The sequence below is a fragment of the Lepidochelys olivacea genome (genome assembly GCF_965140295.1).
Source record: "Lepidochelys olivacea isolate rLepOli2 genome assembly, chromosome: 11".
NCBI classification, from domain to species: domain Eukaryota; kingdom Metazoa; phylum Chordata; order Testudines; family Cheloniidae; genus Lepidochelys; species Lepidochelys olivacea.
Genome location: NC_140421.1, coordinates 33,996,912 through 34,019,554, shown reverse-complemented (window position 1 = coordinate 34,019,554; position 22,643 = coordinate 33,996,912). Strand labels below are relative to the sequence as shown.

Sequence of the window (22,643 nt, the reverse complement as noted above, 5' to 3'; positions counted from 1 at the left end):
CACAACCCTTGCCATGAGCATACAGGCCCAGGAAGAGAGGGGTGGAAAAAAGATGAAGCTGCTTAAGTGCCTGTGGATACCAAATCTGAACAGATGGACATTAATCTAAATAGGCAGTGGTGCTCAGTAAAGTTGCAAACTTCCTCCAATTTAACTGCAATGTGTTGTATCCCCAAAGTGTGCTATTAACCAACAAAACTTCCTACAAGGTGTGCCATTACATATGCATAAATATCCAGGAGCATGCAGAAAGGCCAAAGCCAATATGCCGTTTATTTAGAGATGCAGGAATATCTAAAAATCAGTTGCTCTAATTAGTATAAAGGAAACTTGCATTTAATTTGCAAATTGGAAGGGATCTGCACTGAACCTCACCCACCTGTGCCTGCCAGATCACTAACCCCCATTCTGAAGCTCACAAAAGAAACTAGTAACATTGTGTTTAATCCTTGCACTGATTAGATGAGCAGATTATGCAGAATTTTAGATCAGTGGCAGGTCTCCCAAATTCCCCTGGTGCCACAGATTTCATAAATGGGATCACTGTGTTCTTTAAAAAAAAAAAAAAAAAAAAGAATATAAGGAAAAAAGGTTCCACAGCATCAAACAGTGCAATGCATGAAACCTCATAATCAAAGTGACAGTTTTCAAGTGCCATTTATAATGCCCTAATCTGGAAACATCCCAGCTAACCCATCTGATCAACAATTTCACAGATGGAAGCACTTGATGGCTAATTGGCAAGTCCATTATTCAAATAAACTAGCTATCTGCACTTCTATTTTCTTTATTTCAAGTCAAGGTGCAAACACTTTGCATAAGACACAGCTCACCCCCCAAAAAAATTGGATTACTCTCTACCCTCCATCAAATGGATTACTTTAAAGCATCCAGTCAGAATAACGATCGTTTGGTTTACTGCAGTAAAGCACTTACATGCATGAAAAAAATAATGAACAGTCAAATAAAACTAAAGTTTTTAAAATTATATTAAAGTAGTGAAGATTGGTTAAGAACAATAAGGTATATTTTTAAAACGATCTCATTGCTCTCTACATGAGAGCTTTGTTAAGTGTAGCACATATATACAACACGAAACGTAGGCCTTTCTTACGTGTTACTGATCACATTTGGGTGGAGAAAATAACTGGATGGGATGTGTCAGCATGGGTAAAACACAGCTGGTTTCTTACCATTTTGAAAGCCTCACAGGGAGGACGACACCAACAAAAGCTCTTATTAAATTCATCTTGTGTACCCTCTGGACAACAGGAAGAATAGTGGAGGTAGTAATCAATAGGACTAACTAAAAGATGCATATGCAGAATTGACATCACTACACATCCTGTGGCATGGAGGACAATGACTAGTAAAGACAGGTGTAATGGATTCAATTAATATCTCAGCAAATTGTGTGCAAAATGAAAAGGGGTGTTCCTCCAAGTCCCAGTGACACTGATTCTCTTGCTGCCCCAATAAAACCTAAAGCTTGAGTTATACTCCCTAATTTGTCTTTTGCACACAATCTAGGCAGAACAGGGAAGTGGCGTACCAATCAGCTGTGCTGCAGGCACAGCTCTCCAACACTACAGAAAGGGAGGGGGGGAAATAAGCATAGATGGAAGGAAAAGAATAGCGGAAGGAAAACAATGACATGAGTGGTAGGAGAACCAGATGTTAGGACAGACCTCTTTTTTTAAATTCATTAATCTTTCCACCTCCTGAACACAGAAGTATACTTCACAAAGGTAGCTTTGCTTCTCGTTGGGTCCGATATCACTTTTATTGAAATCATGCTTCCAAAAAAGGATTCATGCCATATATTAGCTGTACACAACGTATAGATTCGTTTAACATATCTAATGTTAGGAACGTCTTCAAATTCTAAATAATCTCCTTGGTATTTAAACAACTAACAGTCATTGACCTGAACTAAATTCTTCAGGGTGGTTCTTTTGCCCTCACAGGCAAATGATGGGAAAAGTAAGATTTAAATACATAAGAGGATTCCTGTAAATCAATTCCTTGGTCTCATTTTTTATCTCAATTAATTATTAACTGATACAGAGAATTACTTATTCCAGATCTCCTGTTTGCACAAAGACCCAATACTGGGAAGATTATTTAATTGTAGTAATTTGTATTATGTAGCACCCAAAGGCCCAACCAGGACTGAGACCCCAACGTGCTGGGTGCAGTACAAATACAAGAGAGACAATCACTGTCATGAACAGTTTACAGTCTAAAATCATGTAGACACAGCAGAGAATGGACATATGACATACAAACACTATATTGAAGAATAGTCAGTTTTGTTAATTACACATACCGTAGTTTGTTTTAAATGCGGGTAGGGAGGAAAGGAGTAGGAAGAGTCACAGCTAGTTACCTGCCTACCCATGGTCAGCAGAGGTGATTCTAAGGAGAAATCTGACAAAGTATTCATTTTATCAGGGAGTTCTTCCCCTGAAAAAGGTGCAATGTGGAAGAGAGCCCAGAGATGTTTGAAGCAGAAGCTGACTAGGGAATGTAAGCAGCATGATGGCAGCGGTTGACACTGCAACATGTTACTAGATAAGTGAGGTAGGGGAAGTAGAGATGGTGTGTAGGAGGGAAAAGAGATGGGGAACAAAGACAAAACCTTGAGGGACACCCACAGAAAAGGAAAGAGGGGAGAAGGACTGCCCTCCAGATGAGACACACAGAGCAACCAATGAGGTCAGAGGAAAATCATGAGGGGACAGAACCACAATGGAGAACAAAATTTCAAAAAGTAGGTGTCAAAAACCACCAAAAGGTCAAAGATAATGGATACAGATTGTGAGACTGGGCCAGAAAAAGGTCATTAGAGACTTTAATAAAAGCAGTTTCAGTGGAATATGAAGGCAGAAGCCGGACTAGAAAGCATCAAGAATGGAATTGGAATAAGAACTCAAAACAGCAGTTGTACACAGCATGTTCAAAGAGATACTGAATGACAGGAGAAGTGGAAGGTAGGGTTAAGAGTTTTGTACTTGTGCTGTTTGGTTTTTTTGAAGATGAGGGGACCAACACCTGCTTATACTGATAAGGAAAGTAATCTGATGAGTGTGTGAGGTGAAGGAGAAATGGGATGGAGCAGAACAGCAAGAGAAGTTAAAAGATGAGAGGAGATGGAGGTTACTTGATCATGAAGGGCTGGAGCTGGACAACAAGCAACAAGTCTCACTGTCAGTGATGTGGGAGAGGAGGGAGGTAATGATTTTTCTTTGAAGAAACCAGCAAGATCCTACATGGAAAGGGAGGAGAAAACAGGCAGGCGAAGGGCTTGAGGAGAAAGTCAGAGGAAGAAGAAGCTGCTGGAGTTGAGCATAGGAAGTAGGGCTGTTTGGCTAAGAAGATGACAAAGTTAAAGGAAGAAAGAGTGAAATTGTAGTTTTGATTCAGCATGGTCATGAGACTTTGACCAGAATTGCTCAGCAGCAGCAGAACAAGAGCGTAAAAACAGATACTGAGGGTTTGAGGGATTGACCTTGTGATGGGAGAATATACCACATTTGACTTTTGATACAGAGTGGAGTAGAGGAAATAGAGAGATGAAAGGGCTGAGAGCAGAACAGCATATGTGGATGCTGATGGATTGAAGGTTATGGAAGGAATAGGTGGCAGAGCAAGGTGGAGGGGAGAAGAAAGGCAATGCTGAAAGAGATGAGGTAGTGTCGGAAAGAGGGAAATTTGTGATGGAGACACCAAAGCAGTGCTCGGTTAGTAAAGATTAACTGAGTGGCCATTTGTTGACTAAGAGTTGATCCATTGTTACATATCAATGGAAGTGGGCTATTGTCATAGACCAAATCACCCATTTCAACTGCCAGGCAATCAATCTCAAAGAATGGTTCAAGAAAGGAGTTACCTACAGCTATTTAATACTGCCCTCAGAATATGTGAAGAATTGTATAAAGAAGAGCAAACTTAATACATTCTCATATTAGCAGAGGAACAAACTTGAATAGTTGACTTGGATAAGCTTTTTTACTATGAGGTTTAACTTTTAAAGTAAAACCAACAAAAACAGAAGTCATTTGTAACAGAATGATTAGATGGAGGAATGTACAATAGTTTCAAGACTAGTCCAATTTAGGGACATTACTGGCAGCGATATCACTAGTTTTGTAACAGGATTAAGTATTTCTGGGGAATACCTGCGTTTGTTTTCAGTTTAACAGCCATCTGATTCAGTCCGGAGTTCCTCTGCTACCAGCAAAAATATCCAAGATAAAAACTGTCCATCTCCAATTCAAATTCAGGCATATACCAATACATAAACTATGGGCATAAGTGACTTTCTTTTGTACGTCTCTATCGATTTAATCGACCAAAGAGCTAAAAAAGTAACCATGACATTACTCAGCTCAAGCTGCAACCAGCAATAGCAGCAATGTAGTTCTCCTGAGATCAGGGGTGAAAGTAAGGGGGTACAGGCCAGTACGAAGTACCGGTAAAAAGTAGCCGCCAGTATTGGCCCTACCGTTGACTTTAAAGCGCTGCCATGGCACTTTAACATTCCTGCCCCTTTTGCGCCCACCCCTTACCTGCAGGACCGCCAATGCGGGGGCGCAAAAGGGGCAGCGACGACCTGGCAGGGCCACTGATAGGGGGTGCAAAAGGGACAGCGACGTTAAAGCACTGCCGTGGCAGCGCTTTAATGTCGTTGTCCCTTTCGCCCCCTCGGCCACCCACGGGGGGTGGGGGGGAAGGAGCAAAAGAAGTAGCTGCCCAGGGGTGCAACTTTAAATTGCTGCTGGAGCCCTGGGTGACGCGGGCCAGGCAGCGCAGATGGGCTGGCGGGGGGGGGGAATATGTGCTGATCCCAGCCCCGCCCCTTCCACCTGAGGCCCCGCCCCTTCTGGGGGAGCCAGAGCTGGCCCCGTACTGGTAAGAGCTGCATTTTACTTTCACCCCTGCCTGAAATTTAAAATAAATAAATAAAATTCTGTGTAATTCCCCTCACTCTCTCACAAGTTTCTTCAGGAGACACTTCTATGTTTAAACATGGATAGAAATTCTGTAGCCAGGTGCTGGAGAGTTTGTAAGGCTTATTTTTGAACGTCATTTTATTGTCTCCTACATTTTATATTTGTCTTCAGATTAAAATTGGGAAATTCTAGAGAGTTAGGCTAGAGAGTTAACTGTAAATCTGAAAAACAGCTTTGATGTGCATCAAGTTCAGAGAGGACTAAGAAGTGAAAGCTTGAGTGATTAGACTATGCATATGTTAGAAAAATGAAGAGTCATGAAGCTGACTGGCAGCACAGAGTAACAAGAGAAATCTCAGAACTGCTTAAGAAAGCGAAGCTAAAAATAACTGAGTACTGCTTGAAGTTGCACTAAAGGAGCGTGAAGAGAATTTTAGCTGAAAAAGAGAAAATGGATCACTTAAAAAAAAATGAAGTTGATCTGGCCACCCAACTAGCAGATGTAGTTCTACATGTTAGAAAAAGCACATCATTGAATGCTTCAACATGTTGTACACCAGTGGTCCCCAAACTTTTCACACTGTGCCCCCCTTACACCTGTCTGTGCACCCCCGAAGAGCTGGGGCCAGGAGCAGGGCTGCGGCTCGAGGGGAGTGAAGAGGGAGAGGGGAGGTGTGGCTAGGAGTAAGGAGGCTGAGGTTGGGACCGCAGCTGGGGTTGGGGGGTGGGTCTGAGGCTGCAAGCAGGGCCGGGAGCCAAGACTGGGGTCAGAGTGGGACTGGGTGGCGCTCCCTCTCCACCCTGTGAGGGCTGGCCCAGGGGGCGCCCCACAGTTTGGGGGACTACTGATGTATACTTTCCTGTTTAGAGTTGGACACTTAGAAACACATTACAGAAAAAAATTATGAATCTGAAGGATTTGCAACTATCCCAGGAATTATAGCAATGAACCAGGGACTTCAAAACGTATGTTACTGTGAACACGGAGGAGCCAAATATGGATGGGAATTACAGACTAAGTTAATGTTTGCAATATATTACAAAAATCATTAAGGGGGAGTAAACCCAGACCACCATGCTAAGCTGAGATTGTTGGGCGTGGCCGAGGGAAACTCCACTGGAGTCATGAGAAGCAATCCTTCCAGTAGACCTAGACAATGATGTAGCTCACAAAGCTTTACTTACCCACACTATTTGGAAACAAGACTGGCGTATCTACATAGTAATGGTTCCACCAACATGTCCCAAATACATTCTCCTTAGACTCCAGGTGTCCTGTCCACCCTCTCATGGCAGACCCAAACTAGTTCCACTGCATCCAGGGTGCTAAACACCCAGGATGAAGCTGCCCTCATCTCTCTGAAGAAAACGGACAGACACAAAAGAGAGATGCACATGCATACACACAAATATTAAGGCCTCTGGACAAATCAGCTGGAAAAAAAACACAACAGGTGGTATCATCTGGTGAGAGAAAATGGAGGAGGCCACATATTAGTTGAAAAGTTTGTGATAGGAACTGGAAAGCTACCAGAAAGGCCCTTACTCCATAAGCAGGACGGTTACTAAAGAAAGCAACATTACTGTGTTTAAGAACTACATATGTGTAAGCAAGGCTACTTACATGTGTGATTAATTCTTTTAGAAACAATTCAAATAGCCTCCACAAATCCATATGAGAACCTACCCCCATGGTATCTCAGGTGTTATGAAATCTACTTATTCACTGCATCAGATGAATGGTATTTAAAGGTATTCTTATTGACTAAACCGAAGACTGCAAGGTCAGTTTTATTGAGCAGTTTAATTTGCAATTTGTTTTATTTAATGTTTAATTTTGCAGATACATCAGCATTCAGTGGACTACATTGTTTAGACATCACATGAAATATTGAAACAATCCTGTATTTTTATACACAGCATGTTTGCAAATTCTGTAAATTTTGGAAGTTCATCCTCAGTGTCAATGCAATGCACATCAACAAAATTCATGCATAGACTATACAGCAATGCTTTCTATACATTTAGATTATTACAAAACTGAAGTCAGTTGTTTGCTGCTAAAAGGTTGGGTATTTTGGTAATTATAAAAATAAACTATGATAAATGTAATAAGAATATATTTGCAAGTTGTATACTAACCTGTCCTAGCCCAGGCATGCCTCCTCCAAGTCGTAGAAGTCTGTCCATATTTCTAGAGAACAGAAACAAAGGAAAACGTTCCTAAGCTCAGAAGTATTTACTAAATTGCTATCTATATAATTCACCTTCAGTCACTCAGTATGTCAAAAATATTGGTGGTAATTACAACACAACATCAGACTTCCTGTTAATTAACACCACATATTAATTCAAAAAGCTGTCTTCCTCGCTAATTAACAGACCTTATTTTATTGCTTTGGTTATGGGTTATCCCAATATCTAAAGATAAGCATTTTTGTCATACTTTTCAAAACTTTGTTATCATACAATAATGTTTTACTTATCTGGAAAGAGCACCTGCATGAGGGAAATGCCTGAAACATATTACAGGTATGACTGAATTTCCTTCAATTGTGTCCAGCATGCATCAATAAAAGTTTAATTTAAAAGTAAGGATTTTTTACAGCCTCATTAGTAAGTTCTGTGCTAATTAACTTACAGCTTGTCAGTTATTGTAAAAACTGCATGTGAAAGACACTGAACAGATTATGGATCTCTGAATTAGCATCTAAAGCTTTTTTTTAAATGAACTCATTATACTTAAAGAAATACTGTAAAGTAAACATCAAATGCATTTAGTTTGAATACATGGGGCAATACAGTCATTTCATGCATTTAAAATGTTGCATATAGAATACCTTAGAAGGAGACTATTCCAGCAACAAAATTTAACAGCTCTTTCCATTAGAGTATTTGAAAAGTATTACTTCAATAACTGAGCTTCCCCTCTTTTCTGATTTCTATGACAATGAGATAAATATTTTATGTAGTTTTATATGGCCTCAACTGACCATTAAACCATGCCACTGTTAAAGACTTGAGCTACTATTCATTTCACTGACCAAATCATTTTCTTGTTCAGAAATAACATACATATTTTTAGATAGCATATATATACACATACATACACGCACAATTTCAATATAAGTGTACTGTCCCAGTTAGATTCAGGAACCTTTCGTGGCTCGCCTGGTTTACCTTACAGTTCTTATTTGCAAGCACTTATTTGCAAGCACTAAAACCCAGTTGTGGGTTGGCATTCAATAACTAAGAAAAGCTCACTTTTCAACAAGTTCTAAGCCTTAAATTTTAACTTGAAACATGGTTTTCATTTTTAGAGTTTTAAGACAAATTATGAGTCTTGACTGCTTTATCACACTTACTTGGAAGTGAAAGATACAGTACAAGGCCAAAAATGGATTTCCTTAATACCACAAGACTATTGAGCAAACCCCATCTTGCACAACTTTGGCTCAATACTACAAAGTCTGTTCAAGTTTACCATCATACCCCCACATTATAAAAACAGAATGAAAACAGCAAGTGACCATATTTACATGGCAAATGAGTTTGTTCCCACCACATGCAATATTCAATCACAAAACACCATCAGCGATCACAAACAAAACAAATTCCAGAACTTGCTTTATGCAGCCACAAGTACAGACAAAAAGGGACATGAGCAAAGGTATATTTGAGAACTGGAAAAAAATGGTGAAGGATCTTAAAGACTTAAAAAATAATTTTAGTCTGTATATTAAAACGAAAACAAATTTGATCTTGAAGTTGTAGGAATGATGTTAGAGACAACACTATTGATCTTTCAAAAGATGTTAACATTTTTATTAACTAGCTATCTGTCAAGATCTATAAATTTGATTTATTATCGAAAACCCAGAATTTTGAATTATTTTTCTTCCAGCTTAAGGGACACAGTCAGATTCAACTGTCTTTCCCTGCGTTACTAGCACCCTGTGAGATGATTAAAATAAAATTCAAGCATAATAGTTTTTACCATTTATGCCATTTACTTTTTGTACTTCAAACAACTTGGATAAAAATAGTCTGGTCAGCATCACTTTTTTATGTAGTCAGTTCCACTTCCAAGTTCTACAAAAAGAAAAGGAGGACTTGTGGCACCTTAAAGACTAACAAATTTGTTAGTCTATAAGGTGCCACAAGTCCTCCTTTTCTTTTTGCGGATACAGACTAACACGGCTGCGACTCTGAAACCTTTCTAGTTCTAGTGCACCAGCAGAGTGGTGCTGTGTTTGGATTCCCTTTTGGTGTTTTTAAAATATTATTTTTAAAGAGAACACATCAAATCCTACATTTGGGACCTACATTACCAGAAGACATCCCTTTAAAGGTATCTTGGATAGAGACTACATCATATTAAGACTGAGGAAATTAAAAAAAGCCACAGATTAATGCCTTCATTTTCAGGTGTGAGTTTGGTGCTCATGAAAAATGTCTGACAGCCATAGAGACCAAAATTCTCTATCTGCAAAAAGAAATTCAGCACAGGTATAAGCTTCTCTGTACTGTACCAGCAATGTCTCAACACTGATCTGGGGGAAGCAATCCCAAAGTGGGTGTGGAAAGGATAATTCCCCATACAGTCATTGTTTGGTACTTCTGATGAAACTGCAGTGTATGCCAATTAACGCCAACTGTGCTGGGTTTTTTGTGAGAAAAACCACTACTTGTCCACTAGGACCTACAATGACCACATAATTTATTTCAGGTAGGCCAGGCAGATATCAAGGATTACAGTTTTTATTTACTGCTAACCTAGGCTGGATAGTAACTTTCAATTAAGTGGAGAAAAGGTCCACTCCATGAGTTAATACAGCTGTAATCCCCCTGATAATGCTTTTACAAAGTTAAGCAAAGTGAACCTGTTTCGTTTTGAAGTTATTTATCAGAACCCATTATCTTATCAGGTAACAAAGTTTGAGATGAATATATGAAGTGGAACAAATTTTAGTTTCTCACCTGGCACTCAACTAGAGTTTTCTTGTTCTTGTCAACAGAGTCAGATAGTAATCCTTATCCCAACTGCAGCTCCCACTTTTTGGATGTCTATGAAGAAGTTTATGATGTCTTCTTCCTAAAAAAGAATACAGTTGTAATTTAAAAACAAGAGTATAGAGAAAGGAATAGTTTCATTACTAGGGTTTTCAAGGGACTATGCCATTGGAGAGGCACAAATACAAAAATGAGTTACCCCAGCACTGTGTTTTGAACTTTTCTGAGTTTTAACTACTTAACCTCTATTTCAGATTTTTCATATGCCATCTGGAATCTCTAAGCTAGAGAGCTCCATGTACTACATAAAGCCTACACAATTATCACATGGCTAGAAATTTCCCAGAGTCTCGCTGCAACATGGAAAGGTAAAATTCAAGTAAGCATTTTAATAGCCTCTCTTCTCTCCAGAAAGATAAGCAGGTTTAACCTTGGATGTAACTCCATAAATAGGTGTTATATGATCATACATGAAAATATATTTGTCCCTAATTGTTTGTCTTTAAACTTGGAAATATTAGGGAGGCATCAGCAGTTCACGCTGCAACAAGTTTCTCAAATTTATAACAGAACTGAAACCTTTCACTGATTAAATTTAGTCTCTGTATCTAACAAAGTTATTCAAGATACATCTGAATTTTTTTAGGACATTGTCCGCTTAGATACTGTCAATATCCCCCCCTCCCCCTGAGAAAAGTGTCAAACACCCCAATTTTAAAATTTAGTCTCACTTTTTTTTCCAGCTCACCAGAGCTACACCAGTACCTATACTCCATCACAAACTTCAAAGGCTATGTTTTTCCACACCTCAGTCATAGACTAGCTAAGTTCGAAGTTTTAATAATAAACAGGATAACAGTTTTTATTCCTTAGTTTTATTTTCAGTAAGAACAATAGACAGAGCCAGGGTGGATTGATTTAAATTAGCAAGCAAGCAACATCAATTTAAATAATTCATTTAATCCTGTTTTGCATTTGAAGTTGTTTTCCGGAAAAAAAAAAAAAAAAAAAAAGGTTTATTCTCACTGATTGGTCCATAGCTACTTTACGAACTACTCAACACAGATGACAGGTTTCAGAGTAGCAGCCGTGTTAGTCTGTATTCGCAAAAAGAAAAGGAGGACTTGTGGCACCTTAGAGACTAACCAATTTATTAGAGCATAAGCTTTCGTGAGCTACAGCTCACTTCCTCAGATGCATATCGTGGAAACTGCAGCAGGCTTTATATATACACAGAGAATATGAAACAATACCTATTCCCACCCCACTGTCCTGCTGGTAATAGCTTATCTAAAGTGATTTCCAGCACAAATCCAGGTTTTCTCACCCTCCACCCCCCCACACAAATTCACTCTCCTGCTGGTGATAGCCCATCCAAAGTGACAACTCTTTACACAATGTGCATGACAATCAAGCTGGGCTATTTCCTGCATAAATCCAGGTTCTCACATCCCCCCACCCCCATACACACAGAAACTCACTCTCCTGCTGGTAATAGCTCATCCAAACTGACCACTCTTCAAGTTAAAATCCAAGTTAAACCAGAACATCTGGGGGGGGGGGGTAGGAAAAAACAAGAGGAAACAGGCTACCTTGCATAATGACTTAGCCACTCCAAGTCTCTATTTAAGCCTAAATTAATAGTATCCAATTTGCAAATGAATTCCAATTCAGCAGTTTCTCGCTGGAGTCTGGATTTGAAGTTTTTTTGTTTTAAGATAGCGACCTTCATGTCTGTGATCGCGTGACCAGAGAGATTGAAGTGTTCTCCGACTGGTTTATGAATGTTACAATTCTTGACATCTGATTTGTGTCCATTTATTCTTTTACGTAGAGACTGTCCAGTTTGACCAATGTACATGGCAGAGGGGCATTGCTGGCACATGATGGCATATATCACATTGGTGGATGTGCAGGTGAACGAGCCTCTGATAGTGTGGCTGATGTTATTAGGCCCTGTGATGGTGTCCCCTGAATAGATATGTGGGCACAGTTGGCAACGGGCTTTGTTGCAAGGATAAGTTCCTGGGTTAGTGGTTCTGTTGTGTGGTATGTGGTTGTTGGTGAGTATTTGCTTCAGGTTACGGGGCTGTCTGTAGGCAAGGACTGGCCTGTCTCCCAAGATTTGTGAGAGTGTTGGGTCATCCTTTAGGATAGGTTGTAGATCCTTAATAATGCGTTGGAGGGGTTTTAGTTGGGGGCTGAAGGTGACGGCTAGTGGCGTTCTGTTATTTTCTTTGTTAGGCCTGTCCTGTAGTAGGTAACTTCTGGGAACTCTTCTGGCTCTATCAATCTGTTTCTTTACTTCTGCAGGTGGGTATTGTAGTTGTAAGAAAGCTTGACAGAGATCTTGTAGGTGTTTGTCTCTGTCTGAGGGGTTGGAGCAAATGCGGTTGTATCGCAGAGCTTGGCTGTAGACGATGGATCGTGTGGTGTGGTCAGGGTGAAAGCTGGAGGCATGCAGGTAGGAATAGCGGTCAGTAGGTTTCCGGTATAGGGTGGTGTTTATGTGACCATTGTTTATTAGCACTGTAGTGTCCAGGAAGTGGATCTCTTGTGTGGACTGGACCAGGCTGAGGTTGGTGGTGGGATGGAAATTGTTGAAATCATGGTGGAATTCCTCAAGGGCTTCTTTTCCATGGGTCCAGATGATGAAGATGTCATCAATATAGCGCGAGTAGGGGCTTTAGGGGACGAGAGCTGAGGAAGCGTTGTTCTAAATCAGCCATAAAAATGTTGGCATACTGTGGGGCCATGCGGGTACCCATAGCAGTGCCGCTGATCTGAAGGTATACATTGTCCCCAAATGTGAAGTAGTTATGGGTAAGGACAAAGTCACAAAGTTCAGCCACCAGGTTAGCCGTGACATTATCGGGGATAGTGTTCTTGACGGCTTGTAGTCCATCTTTGTGTGGAATGTTGGTGTAGAGGGCTTCTACATCCATAGTGGCCAGGATGGTGTTATCAGGAAGATCACCGATGGATTGTAGTTTCCTCAGGAAGTCAGTGGTGTCTCGAAGGTAGCTGGGAGTGCTGGTAGCTCACACATGACATCAACATATTTCCCAAGGAGCTCTACCAAACCCAAGGAAATTACTGTTATGTTCAGTGAACAAACTTAGCCGATGAGTCCCGGAAAGCCAAATTATTCTTTGCAAGAAAGAGGGTAATTGAGATCAGACACGCAAGCATATTCCTCCAATACTGGGTTTCTACATTAATAATGCACTGGTTTTCTGCATCTATACATTTATTCAGCTTGAGCCTGGACTGATTGGTATAACCATTAATACATTTTGATTTGCAACCATCTATCACCTTTATACCAAATTTGACACTTGTTGCTAAGCTGGAGGACACACTATATCTATACACAATTAGCCAATTACATAGCTTAACATATACGTATTCAGATTCTCTTTTTTTTTAATTAGAAAATGGTGAGCAACAATCTTATTTACTAATTTTTTTGGTTGTTACCTGGGATTTGTGTCAAGCTGCATTTGCATGGAAACTGGAATTCAACTGAAAACTTTAAAAACAACTTTAAAATGCAAGAAAATGGTAAGTTTATCAAACTTGTTTTGCATTTAAAACTGATTTATTAAACAAAGAAAGCATTAAATGTAGTTAGTGAATTGATAGATTGCTTCTGATTAACGGTCATTAGATCCCCCCAGTCACCTATCTGCATCTTCAGAAGGGTTGCCACCTTTCTAATGTCTGGTAACTGGACCTCTGAGGCCCTTACCCTGCTCCGCCTCTTCACCCCAAGGCTCCGCCCCCACATGAAGGGCCGGCCCTAGACCAAATGGCATCCCTACTTTTGTTAAATTTTTGAATATCTTATTTTTTTATTGCATTTATAGCTCATTTCACAACTTTGATGCATGATTTGCCTGCATGATTTATCCCCATCATACAAGGGAAATTTGCATGCTAGGAGCCGTAAAACTGTATTCATTCATGCCATATGAGTGCAAATAAAAAAAAAATTGTTTCCTCTAAGCTTATAGAAACTTTTTAATTTTAAGAATAGCTGAAATGTACTAACATCAAGAAATTGAACTGTGCAACAACATTGTGTGGACCACTATTAGGTAGTGTTACAGTAGGTGACAGCCTTAGAATGTTAAAACTCTAGCCCTTTAGTTCAGAAATCGCTTTTCTTGTCTTTTCCCTCACAAACTGAAGCACAGTGTCAGAGAGATCCAAAGACTGACCAATGGCATTTTCAAGCAATAAAAATAGCAAGTGATGTCAGTCTCTTGTTGACAATCGTCTATCGAAGATATGACTGACCAGCTGTATGAACAGAATTCTCAAAGCTATCCACACATTAGGAAAAAAAAAAAAATAAAAGTGTCCATGATGTAGAGCTGAAGAATGAATTGAAGCACTTGGAGTGGAGAGTGCTTCCCACGTGGCAAAATGTGACAAATGTTGTCCAATTTGACATAGAGGTCTATCATTGATGTGTCTGGACATTCCCCATGTGGCAGCATACAATGAAGAAACTGTACAATTGTTCAAGAGTGATTTCTTGGCTACCGGCAGCTTACTAAGGTCATACAACCACCCCAAGGTCTTTATGTAGTGCTTTATTTGTCCAAACCTTTCTTTGATGGACACTTGAGAAGCGTCAACAAGCAAGCAACGGTCCATAGCTACTTTACGAACTACTCAACACAGATGCTCACACATGACATCAACATATTTCCCAAGGAGCTCTACCAAACCCAAGGAAATTACCGTTATGTTCAGTGAACAAACTTAGCCGATGAGTCCCGGAAAGCCAAATTATTCTTTGCAAGAAAGAGGGTAATTGAGATCAGACACGCAAGCATATTCCTCCAATACTGGGTTTCTACATTAATAATGCACTGGTTTTCTGCGTCTATACATTTATGCAGCTTGAGCCTGGACTCTCCCTCCATCCATTTGGAACAGACAGTAAAATGGCAGAGTCACTTTTTATATTGCTTCAGAGTACCAACTAAGTTAAGCCAGTAATTGTATCTTGAAAGCACAAGCAACAATTTGGCATTCTTGTCAAATATTTTGCAACAAAAACAGAACACTTTGTCAATTGATCTCAAGTAAATCGGCCAACGCCAATTCAGTTTTTTCACCATTCTCAAGCACTCTTTTGCAATGTGACTTTGAGAAGTGTTGCTTCTGCTCATTTACTGGAAACATCATATCTTCAATTTTGTCCTGCCCATTCAAAACTGTATGATCAATATCAGCAGAGTTTAGGATAGTTGGCCATAAAGCAGGATCTGATTTATCAATTTGTGGAGTACAATTTTTCTCACTGCTGTTTCTGTCATCGTCAGAGGCAGATTTTTCGTTACCATTTCTCTCCTTTTCACATTAACCAGATTTTTCTTTGTCATTACTCTTCTTTTCATGTGAGCCACATTCCTCTTTATCATCACTCTCCTTTATGCCGCCAGGAAAACTGGACAATTCTCCATCACTTTTCTCTATTTCCATTTCTTATCTTCAAACAAATCTGCTAATTCCTTAGTAATAGGACTTCCACCATTTACACTTCTTTCCTCAATTTCTTCTGCACTAGGACAATTGCTATTGCCTAAAGTCCGGTCTATGTTGTTCTGTTTCAGATATTTTCCCATCAAATTTGCCCATTGCTGCAAACTAGATTGCAACTGAGCTTTTCGCTTCCTATATTAAGCTTCTGAAGGCTTCTTTGGGAACACCCGATACATTTATCTATCTATCTGAAACATTTTACTTCAAACATTCTATTTTCCCTGCCCTGGCACCCCAATTCCCATACCTCTAAGCCTGGCACCCCACACGTTTGCCTGGGTAGCCCACCCCTAAATGCAACCCTGCCTGCACATCATGGCCCCAGAGGCAGCAGCGGCTGCTGCATTGCCTCCTTTCACTTAAGGTTGCCACAGGTTATGTATGTATTTATTTATTTTTTAAAGACATCCAGGCTTGTCAAATGGTACCCTGACACACAATGTAAAACCCAGGCTGTTCGGGTGAAAACCAGACAGGTGGCAACCTTAGTCTTCAGGTGCCTAAATTCCTTTGAAAATCTCGCCTCATGTCCTTCACGTTTTTCAAAATGGTAGCTCTCATTTGCTCCCATGTGGTTTTTATTCATAAACTGGAAAAGGAAAACAAGCTTTCCCGCTTATTCAAGTACCAATCCATTTCTGAATTTTGAATTAACTATTAGGCCAAGTGAAGAAAAATATTCTCTCTGCACGTGCTAGCTAAACTGACACCAAAAGTAATTAAACCAAAAGCATTTCTGTGCACAGAAACTTACATTTAGAAAAAGGTAAATACCAGCATTTGTTTTACTGAAAAGAGTGAAAAATAATATACCTAAGGCAGTATGACATTGTGACTTTTTCAAGCCAGATTTAAAGATTGTTTCCCCCCTGATTCTGTATATAATTAAAACAGCACTTTATAACTAATTAAAATTTGTTGAGGGGTCATTTATGCAGCATGTTTTTATTATTATTCTAAATTATTTTAATAGATTATAATAAATTTAGGCCTTAATATAGGTTGTCAGTTTCAAATTTAATTTTAAAAAGATTTTTAAAAAGTATATATTCAACTTAAAACAAAATCCAATTTAAATAAAAATATCCGATTTTTAAAAATAAATAGATTTTTATACACTATGGGCAGGTCTGTCAGAACATGCTGTACTTCTGTTCTGGCACTGCCCTCCAGCTCTGCTCTTCAGAGTTCCCCAGTCAGTCCCTGATGCTGGGGAGGCAGGCAGGGCACAGTACATAGTATATGGCCTAATCTTCCTCCCAAATGCTGCTCTCTACCTATCCCCAGCACCACACTAAATTAGAAAAAACAAAAAACTTAACTTTTCCCATATGAAAGTATGAGGTCAAAGAAAAGTTACATTTGTTTTCCGTTTGAGAGTGATTCTGAGGAACTGGATGAGCACACTGAATGATTCCAGGTTAGAAATTAGAATGCATGTGGGCAGTCCATTTACCTGGTAAGGTCTAGGAGTAGGTTAGTGTGGTTGTGACTGCTGATTTAGCAAGCGATTTCTTTGATTTTTAGTAATTGCATTAGTTGAGTGTGTGCTTGACTGAACTAGTGTAGTTCAAATATTGTTTATGCCACCTCCATTATTGTAGTTTTTTCACTGCCGAACCTCAGTGAGGAGGAATGGGACACAAAACGTACATCTTTAAAAATCTGCACTGCAGGAATTCATGAAAATTGCGGATTGACTTGAAACTGGAAATTCCTTAGAGAATCTTCAATACAGCCACCTAGAAAGTACATCAATGGTTAAATGTAACTGGTACAAGATACCAGCCACCAAGAGCTCTGGATTTCAATCAGCATAACCAACCCAATTTTTGGTTACAGATCAGTTAATGTTTATAAAGTGCTTTGAAGATGAAGCACTGAGTGGTATTACTACGGACTTTTTTCCACATGGCCCAGGAGAACAGATATGAGCAATATAATCATCTCTCTAAGAAGATGAGAGTACTGTGTTTGTGCCTAAGACCTAGTGAATTTCAGATCTTTTAATCAACTTGAAAAATTTATGATTTCAGTGTCTTACTATATACTTGCAGCTCAGAATTACATTTCATGCTATACTGCCCATTATTTCTACTAAGAAACCAGGACTATACAGTGAAGTAATTTCTTTTTAAAAAAACTGACTCATCATTGGATCCTGGGATGAGCGGTTGGGTTCATTATGAAGGTTGATAACTTTTTGAGATAGAGTGTTAAAGTTAGAATTAGAGTTATTTTTATATACAGAAAAAAAAATCTTAACAAAGATGAAATTTTGTAGCTAAGTCAGTAATTAGCACATTTGAAAAGTCAGTTTGCAGAGTGCTTTGGGATTCCTAGAACATTTAGGGAAAAGGTACATACTCAGAAAACAGAATAGCAATTAAGGAGTAAATATAGGTACTAGACAAGTGGTCCCCAAACTTTTCCTCTCATGCCCGCCCCCCCAGCCTCCATCAGTAATAGAATGTGTCACACACACACACAGCAGGCCGGGAGAGGAGGTGAGGCCAGTCTGTGGCTAGGACCCGGCAGCCAGGAATGGGGGCTGGCAGCCGAGATGCAGCCAGGAGTGGAACCAGGGCTGCAGCTGCAGCCAGGGGCTGCGCAGAGCAGAGCTGGGAGAAAAGCAGAGCTTGGTAGCACTCCATCCCTGTCCCTTTGTGGGGGCTGGGCCGGGCCCCGCTGCACCTCCCCCCTCTTTTCTCCATGCCCCACCCAAAGGGATGTGACCCACAGTCTGGGGACCACTGAACTTGACAATGTAAGAGTATGAAAAAAACTGGCAAAAAGGAACACTCACTTCATATTTTGCATTAAACACAATGATAGGGGTTCTAGACAACTAACTTTATTCTTAGTATTCTTCCACCTGTTCCTATTTAATACCTCATTTCCATTCATTAGGATTTTTTAAATCTTTCCAAAAGACTGCTGCTAAAACTTTGTAATACAGTAACAAGGTAACAAGTATTCCACATTATTACTGCCTAAGAAGTCACACATTGGAGAGATCCACCATTCTTCGAGGAGAACAGGAGACAGCTGGAGTCACTAGGTAGTTTCCCACTGCTTAGCACACCCAGCATGGAAATAAAAGGAAGAAACTCAGAGCAGAACACAGATTCCATGTGTGGCAGCAAACATCTATTATAGTACCATGCTAAAACTTAAACTCTTGTTTATTTGCATCTTATAAGTAAGAATATGATTTTGTCAAGGCGGTCACAGATTCCATAACTTCCACCTTCAGTTTCAGCCCCCCCACGCTGGCAGGGCTCCAGTTTGGGCAGTCAGCCTCACCCCCACAGCTTCAAAAATATAAAGTAAGCACTGTACACTTTGTATTCTGTGTTGTAACTGAAATATATTTGATAATGAAGAAAAACATCCAAACATATTTACAGGTTTCAGAGTAGCAGTCTGTATTCGCAAAAAGAAAGGAGCACTTGTGGCACCTTGGAGACTCACCAATTTATTTGAGCATAAGTGTTCGTGAGCTACAGCTCACTTCATCAGATGCAACGAAAGCTTATGCTCAAATAAATTGGTGAGTCTCCAAGGTGCCACAAGTACTCCTTTTCTTTTTGCAAAGATATTTATTAATACATTTAAATTGGTATTCTATTAACAGTGTGATTAAAACTGCAATTGACTATCTCACAATTGCAATTTTTTTAAATCATTTGACAGCCCTAGAAGAAAAAGTTCTGTGCTAGTAGTTTCATAGAAACTGCATAATCAAATATAAAGATTAAAAGATAGAATGATCAGACACTGTTAGTGTTTCGATGGTCTACTGAATAGTGCCTCTTAACTGATTACTTCAAAACTTTTACAAATCTGTGTCTAATTTCCATGTGATTCTTTTAAAGTGATAAGTTAGTCATAGTAGGTGTCAGCATGTTAGAGTAACAAGGATCTACCACAACAGTAGATAAAGGATCACAAGTTTTTCATGAACACCTAATAAAGTTATTTATGTGCAAAGATTAACCCGTTTGAGGTCCGATCCATTCCAAACCATTCAGGAAGAGTTCTAGCCATTAAATAGGTTTGCAAACCAATTTCTTGACTGCTTTAGAAATCTATCAAGAGATTCTCTTTCCATCCTCCCACATTACAGGGATCACAAATACTACTGTTGTCAGTAGAATGTTCTGCCCAATCAAAAGCTTTAGAGCTAGAAATGTGATTCACAGCTCAGACATGCAGCACCTCACACCCCTAGAGAGGGAAGAGATCATTTTCAAAATGCTGACAAAACTATGGCAGATTTCCCAATAGAATGCCAAATATAAATACATAGCTTTTCAAACGGAAATAATTTAAATCGCAATCGGAAAATGCATGCCTCACCATTGATGTTTCTATATACTACAAATATATTTGATATAAACAGATTGAACAAAAAACCAAAGATACATATTTGTCAGATATACTAGACGTTTTACCAGTAGCCAAATACTAAAAATATTTAACCTACAAAAACTGGTGAAATCTATTGAATAAAATTAGCTGAATTCTATTCTGTACTACTACTTTTGCTCATTATACCTCCTTTCTTAGCTTCACTCCACTTTCTTTCCTATATAGGTTGTCTTTCCCCACTATCCCCCACCTGCCTGTTACCTTAAATGTCTTTGTTTTTCCCTTCTCTTCCTTAGCCCATTCCCTACACTGTGTTCTGCTTTTCCCCCCTCTCTTACTTCTCTGGTAATACATAAATAGCTGCACTGAAAGCTGCCAAGACAAGTCAGTTTTCACTCACTGCTGCAACTGCTTGACAAAGCAGTGAGTAAGTGTAAAGTCACCGGGGATAGCTGCAGACTTTGAAAGACAACACATGACCAAAAAGAAAAGGAGTACTTGTGGCACCTTAGCGACTAACCAATTTATTTGAGCATAAGCTTTCGTGAGCTACAGCTCACTTCATCGGATGCATACTGTGGAAAGTGTAGAAGATCTTATTTTATACACACAGCATGGAAAAATACCTCCTCCCACCCCACTCTCCTGCTGGTAATAGCTTATCTAAAGTGATCACATGACCAGTTTATGCTCCACTTGTATTTGGAAGGTTCAATATCAAGGATAAGGGCACTTTCAGAGGTTTGTTTCTTTAAATTCAAGAAAGACTAAACCACAGGGGTATGCTCACCAGGAACATTTGTTAAATACAATCCGAGTGTGCTACTGGACACCATTGGGCAACTGCATGCTTCACCCCAGAAGAGCTGCATTTCAGCTGTCAGTAGAGTGACTATTACATAGTTAACATTGCTACAGAACCAGAAAAGGTCACTGCTGCCAGTTGACATGAACTTGCAAACAGGGCTGCCTAGGATTATTTTACTGTGGTAGTAGTGTCCCTATTAGCATTGAAAACCATACAGTCTGTGTACTCCAAGAACAGAACATGACAGCAATAGTGTTATAGGAGCATTTGAGCGTCTTGCAGCAGTTCTCATTCCTTGCACCAGGGCCAATAGGGCACCATGGCGTTAAAAACAATAACAAATTTATAATAACCATCAAGCTGTGTACATGCTTTACTGATTAAACACATGAACTAGTGCAGCTCTTGTCCCTCCTCTCCTGTTCACAACAAAGTCATGAAGTCCAGCTGAATGTAGATTGCAAGCTCTTTCATGCGGTGGTAATGCACTCACTTGTTTTTGCAAGCTACCCAAAGCACGTTTGGGTGGTTGGAAATAATAAAGATCAGCGCAGAATATTGGCCATTAGCGACTCCCAAGAAGAGGCGCAACATGCTGTCACCTAGGCCCTTGGGACAGGCTAAGGCACCTCGAAGATAACAGGCCTGGGGCAGGGAAGGGGTTAACGCTCTCCACAGAAAGGGGAAAGCCACCAAAAGCCGCGACGCTTCCCCAGCGAGCCGCGTCCCTAACGCTTGTCCCGCAGCCCCTTCCCAGCTCCCTGGGGCCTCTCGCCAGCGTCCGGCAGCCCGGTTCTACCCCCGCACCCGGCCCCGCTCATCACTTCCTCGCCCAGTGCCGCGCGGGCCCTGCCCCTACAGCTCGGAGACGGGGCCGTGGGAAGGCCCAGGAACTAGACCAAGTCGCGGGAGGGCCTACGACCCACACCCCCGAGCGGCCTCTGCCCTCACCTGGGGCTGGGACCCTTCTGCCGCTGTTCCACCTCCGCTGCGGGCCGCGATGAATCAGCCGGATTTCATTCAAACCCAGTCCGCCCAGGCCTCCCGAAAACACTTCCCGGTTCAGAGGGCACCTCCGGTTTCCGTTCCCATAGCACCAGCCAATAGCTTGGTAGGGTCAGACCCATGGTAACGTAGCCCCGCCCCCACCGAGCGCAGAGCTTCCATCCCCCAGCTCCCCTGGAAGAACCTGAGGCGCGGGGCGGGGGAGGCTGCTGGCTCGCGCCCCTGCCGGTGGAGGGGCCTTCTCCTCCTCCCGCTGCCGTAAGGTGGAGCCAGGACGTCCGTCCAGGCAGCACTACTGCCGGCCGATGGGGACAGGCGGGGGCTGGCACCATGTAATGATGTTTCGCAGGCCCCACGCGCTTCTGTTCTGGGGCGAAAGTAACTGAAAGGACTTACCAATGGGCAGGGCCCGGGTCTTGGGGAGGTGGCTCTGGGCCCTTGGAAGGCGCGGGGCTTCAGGCAGACGGGGTGGGGCTGGGGCCAGACTACCGCAGCCAGCCTTTCTGGTGCTGCCTGGCCTGTGCTGCCCCTGGCTCCAGTGGCAATTTAAAGGGCCTGGGGCTCCAGCTGCTGCCAGGAGCCCCAGGACCTTTTAAATCGCCAAAACCCGGGGCAGCTGCTACCTTTCTCTCACCCCCCCCCCCCCCGCCCCTCATCAGAGGCCCTGCTGGTACCGTTGGCTGTGTACTGGCAGCCACTTTCTTATGGGTAGACCATATTGGACCATTCTGGCTTACTTTCACCTCTGTGTGGGGGGGCCACTGATTGTTCGCTCCATACCCTTCCCACTGGAAAGGTACAGCTGGCCTTCCACAGCCAAAGCCATGGCATCAATAGTGTTGGGCATCTAGAAACGCCTGACAGCGAAAGGAAGCAATCAGTTCCAAAACTCAGCGAGAGACACATTTCACAAGTACCTAATCCACCTG

General features: G+C 41.1%; 1 protein-coding gene across 1 annotated transcript in view; it reads right to left on the bottom strand.

Moving 5' to 3' along the window:
- Positions 1-21,795, bottom strand: part of PSMD14 (proteasome 26S subunit, non-ATPase 14) — a 62,073-nt gene extending 40,278 nt beyond the window's left edge. Inside the window, exons 1-3 of the mRNA XM_084642985.1 lie at positions 21,661-21,795; positions 9,936-10,050; positions 7,098-7,149 (exon numbers count right to left, since the gene is read on the bottom strand). Coding sequence (XP_084499111.1) covers positions 7,098-7,145 — 48 coding nt within the window. The 5' untranslated portion in view covers positions 7,146-7,149; positions 9,936-10,050; positions 21,661-21,795. The remainder of the gene's footprint in view (positions 1-7,097; positions 7,150-9,935; positions 10,051-21,660) is intronic.
- Between the last annotated feature and the right edge of the window lie 848 nt (positions 21,796-22,643).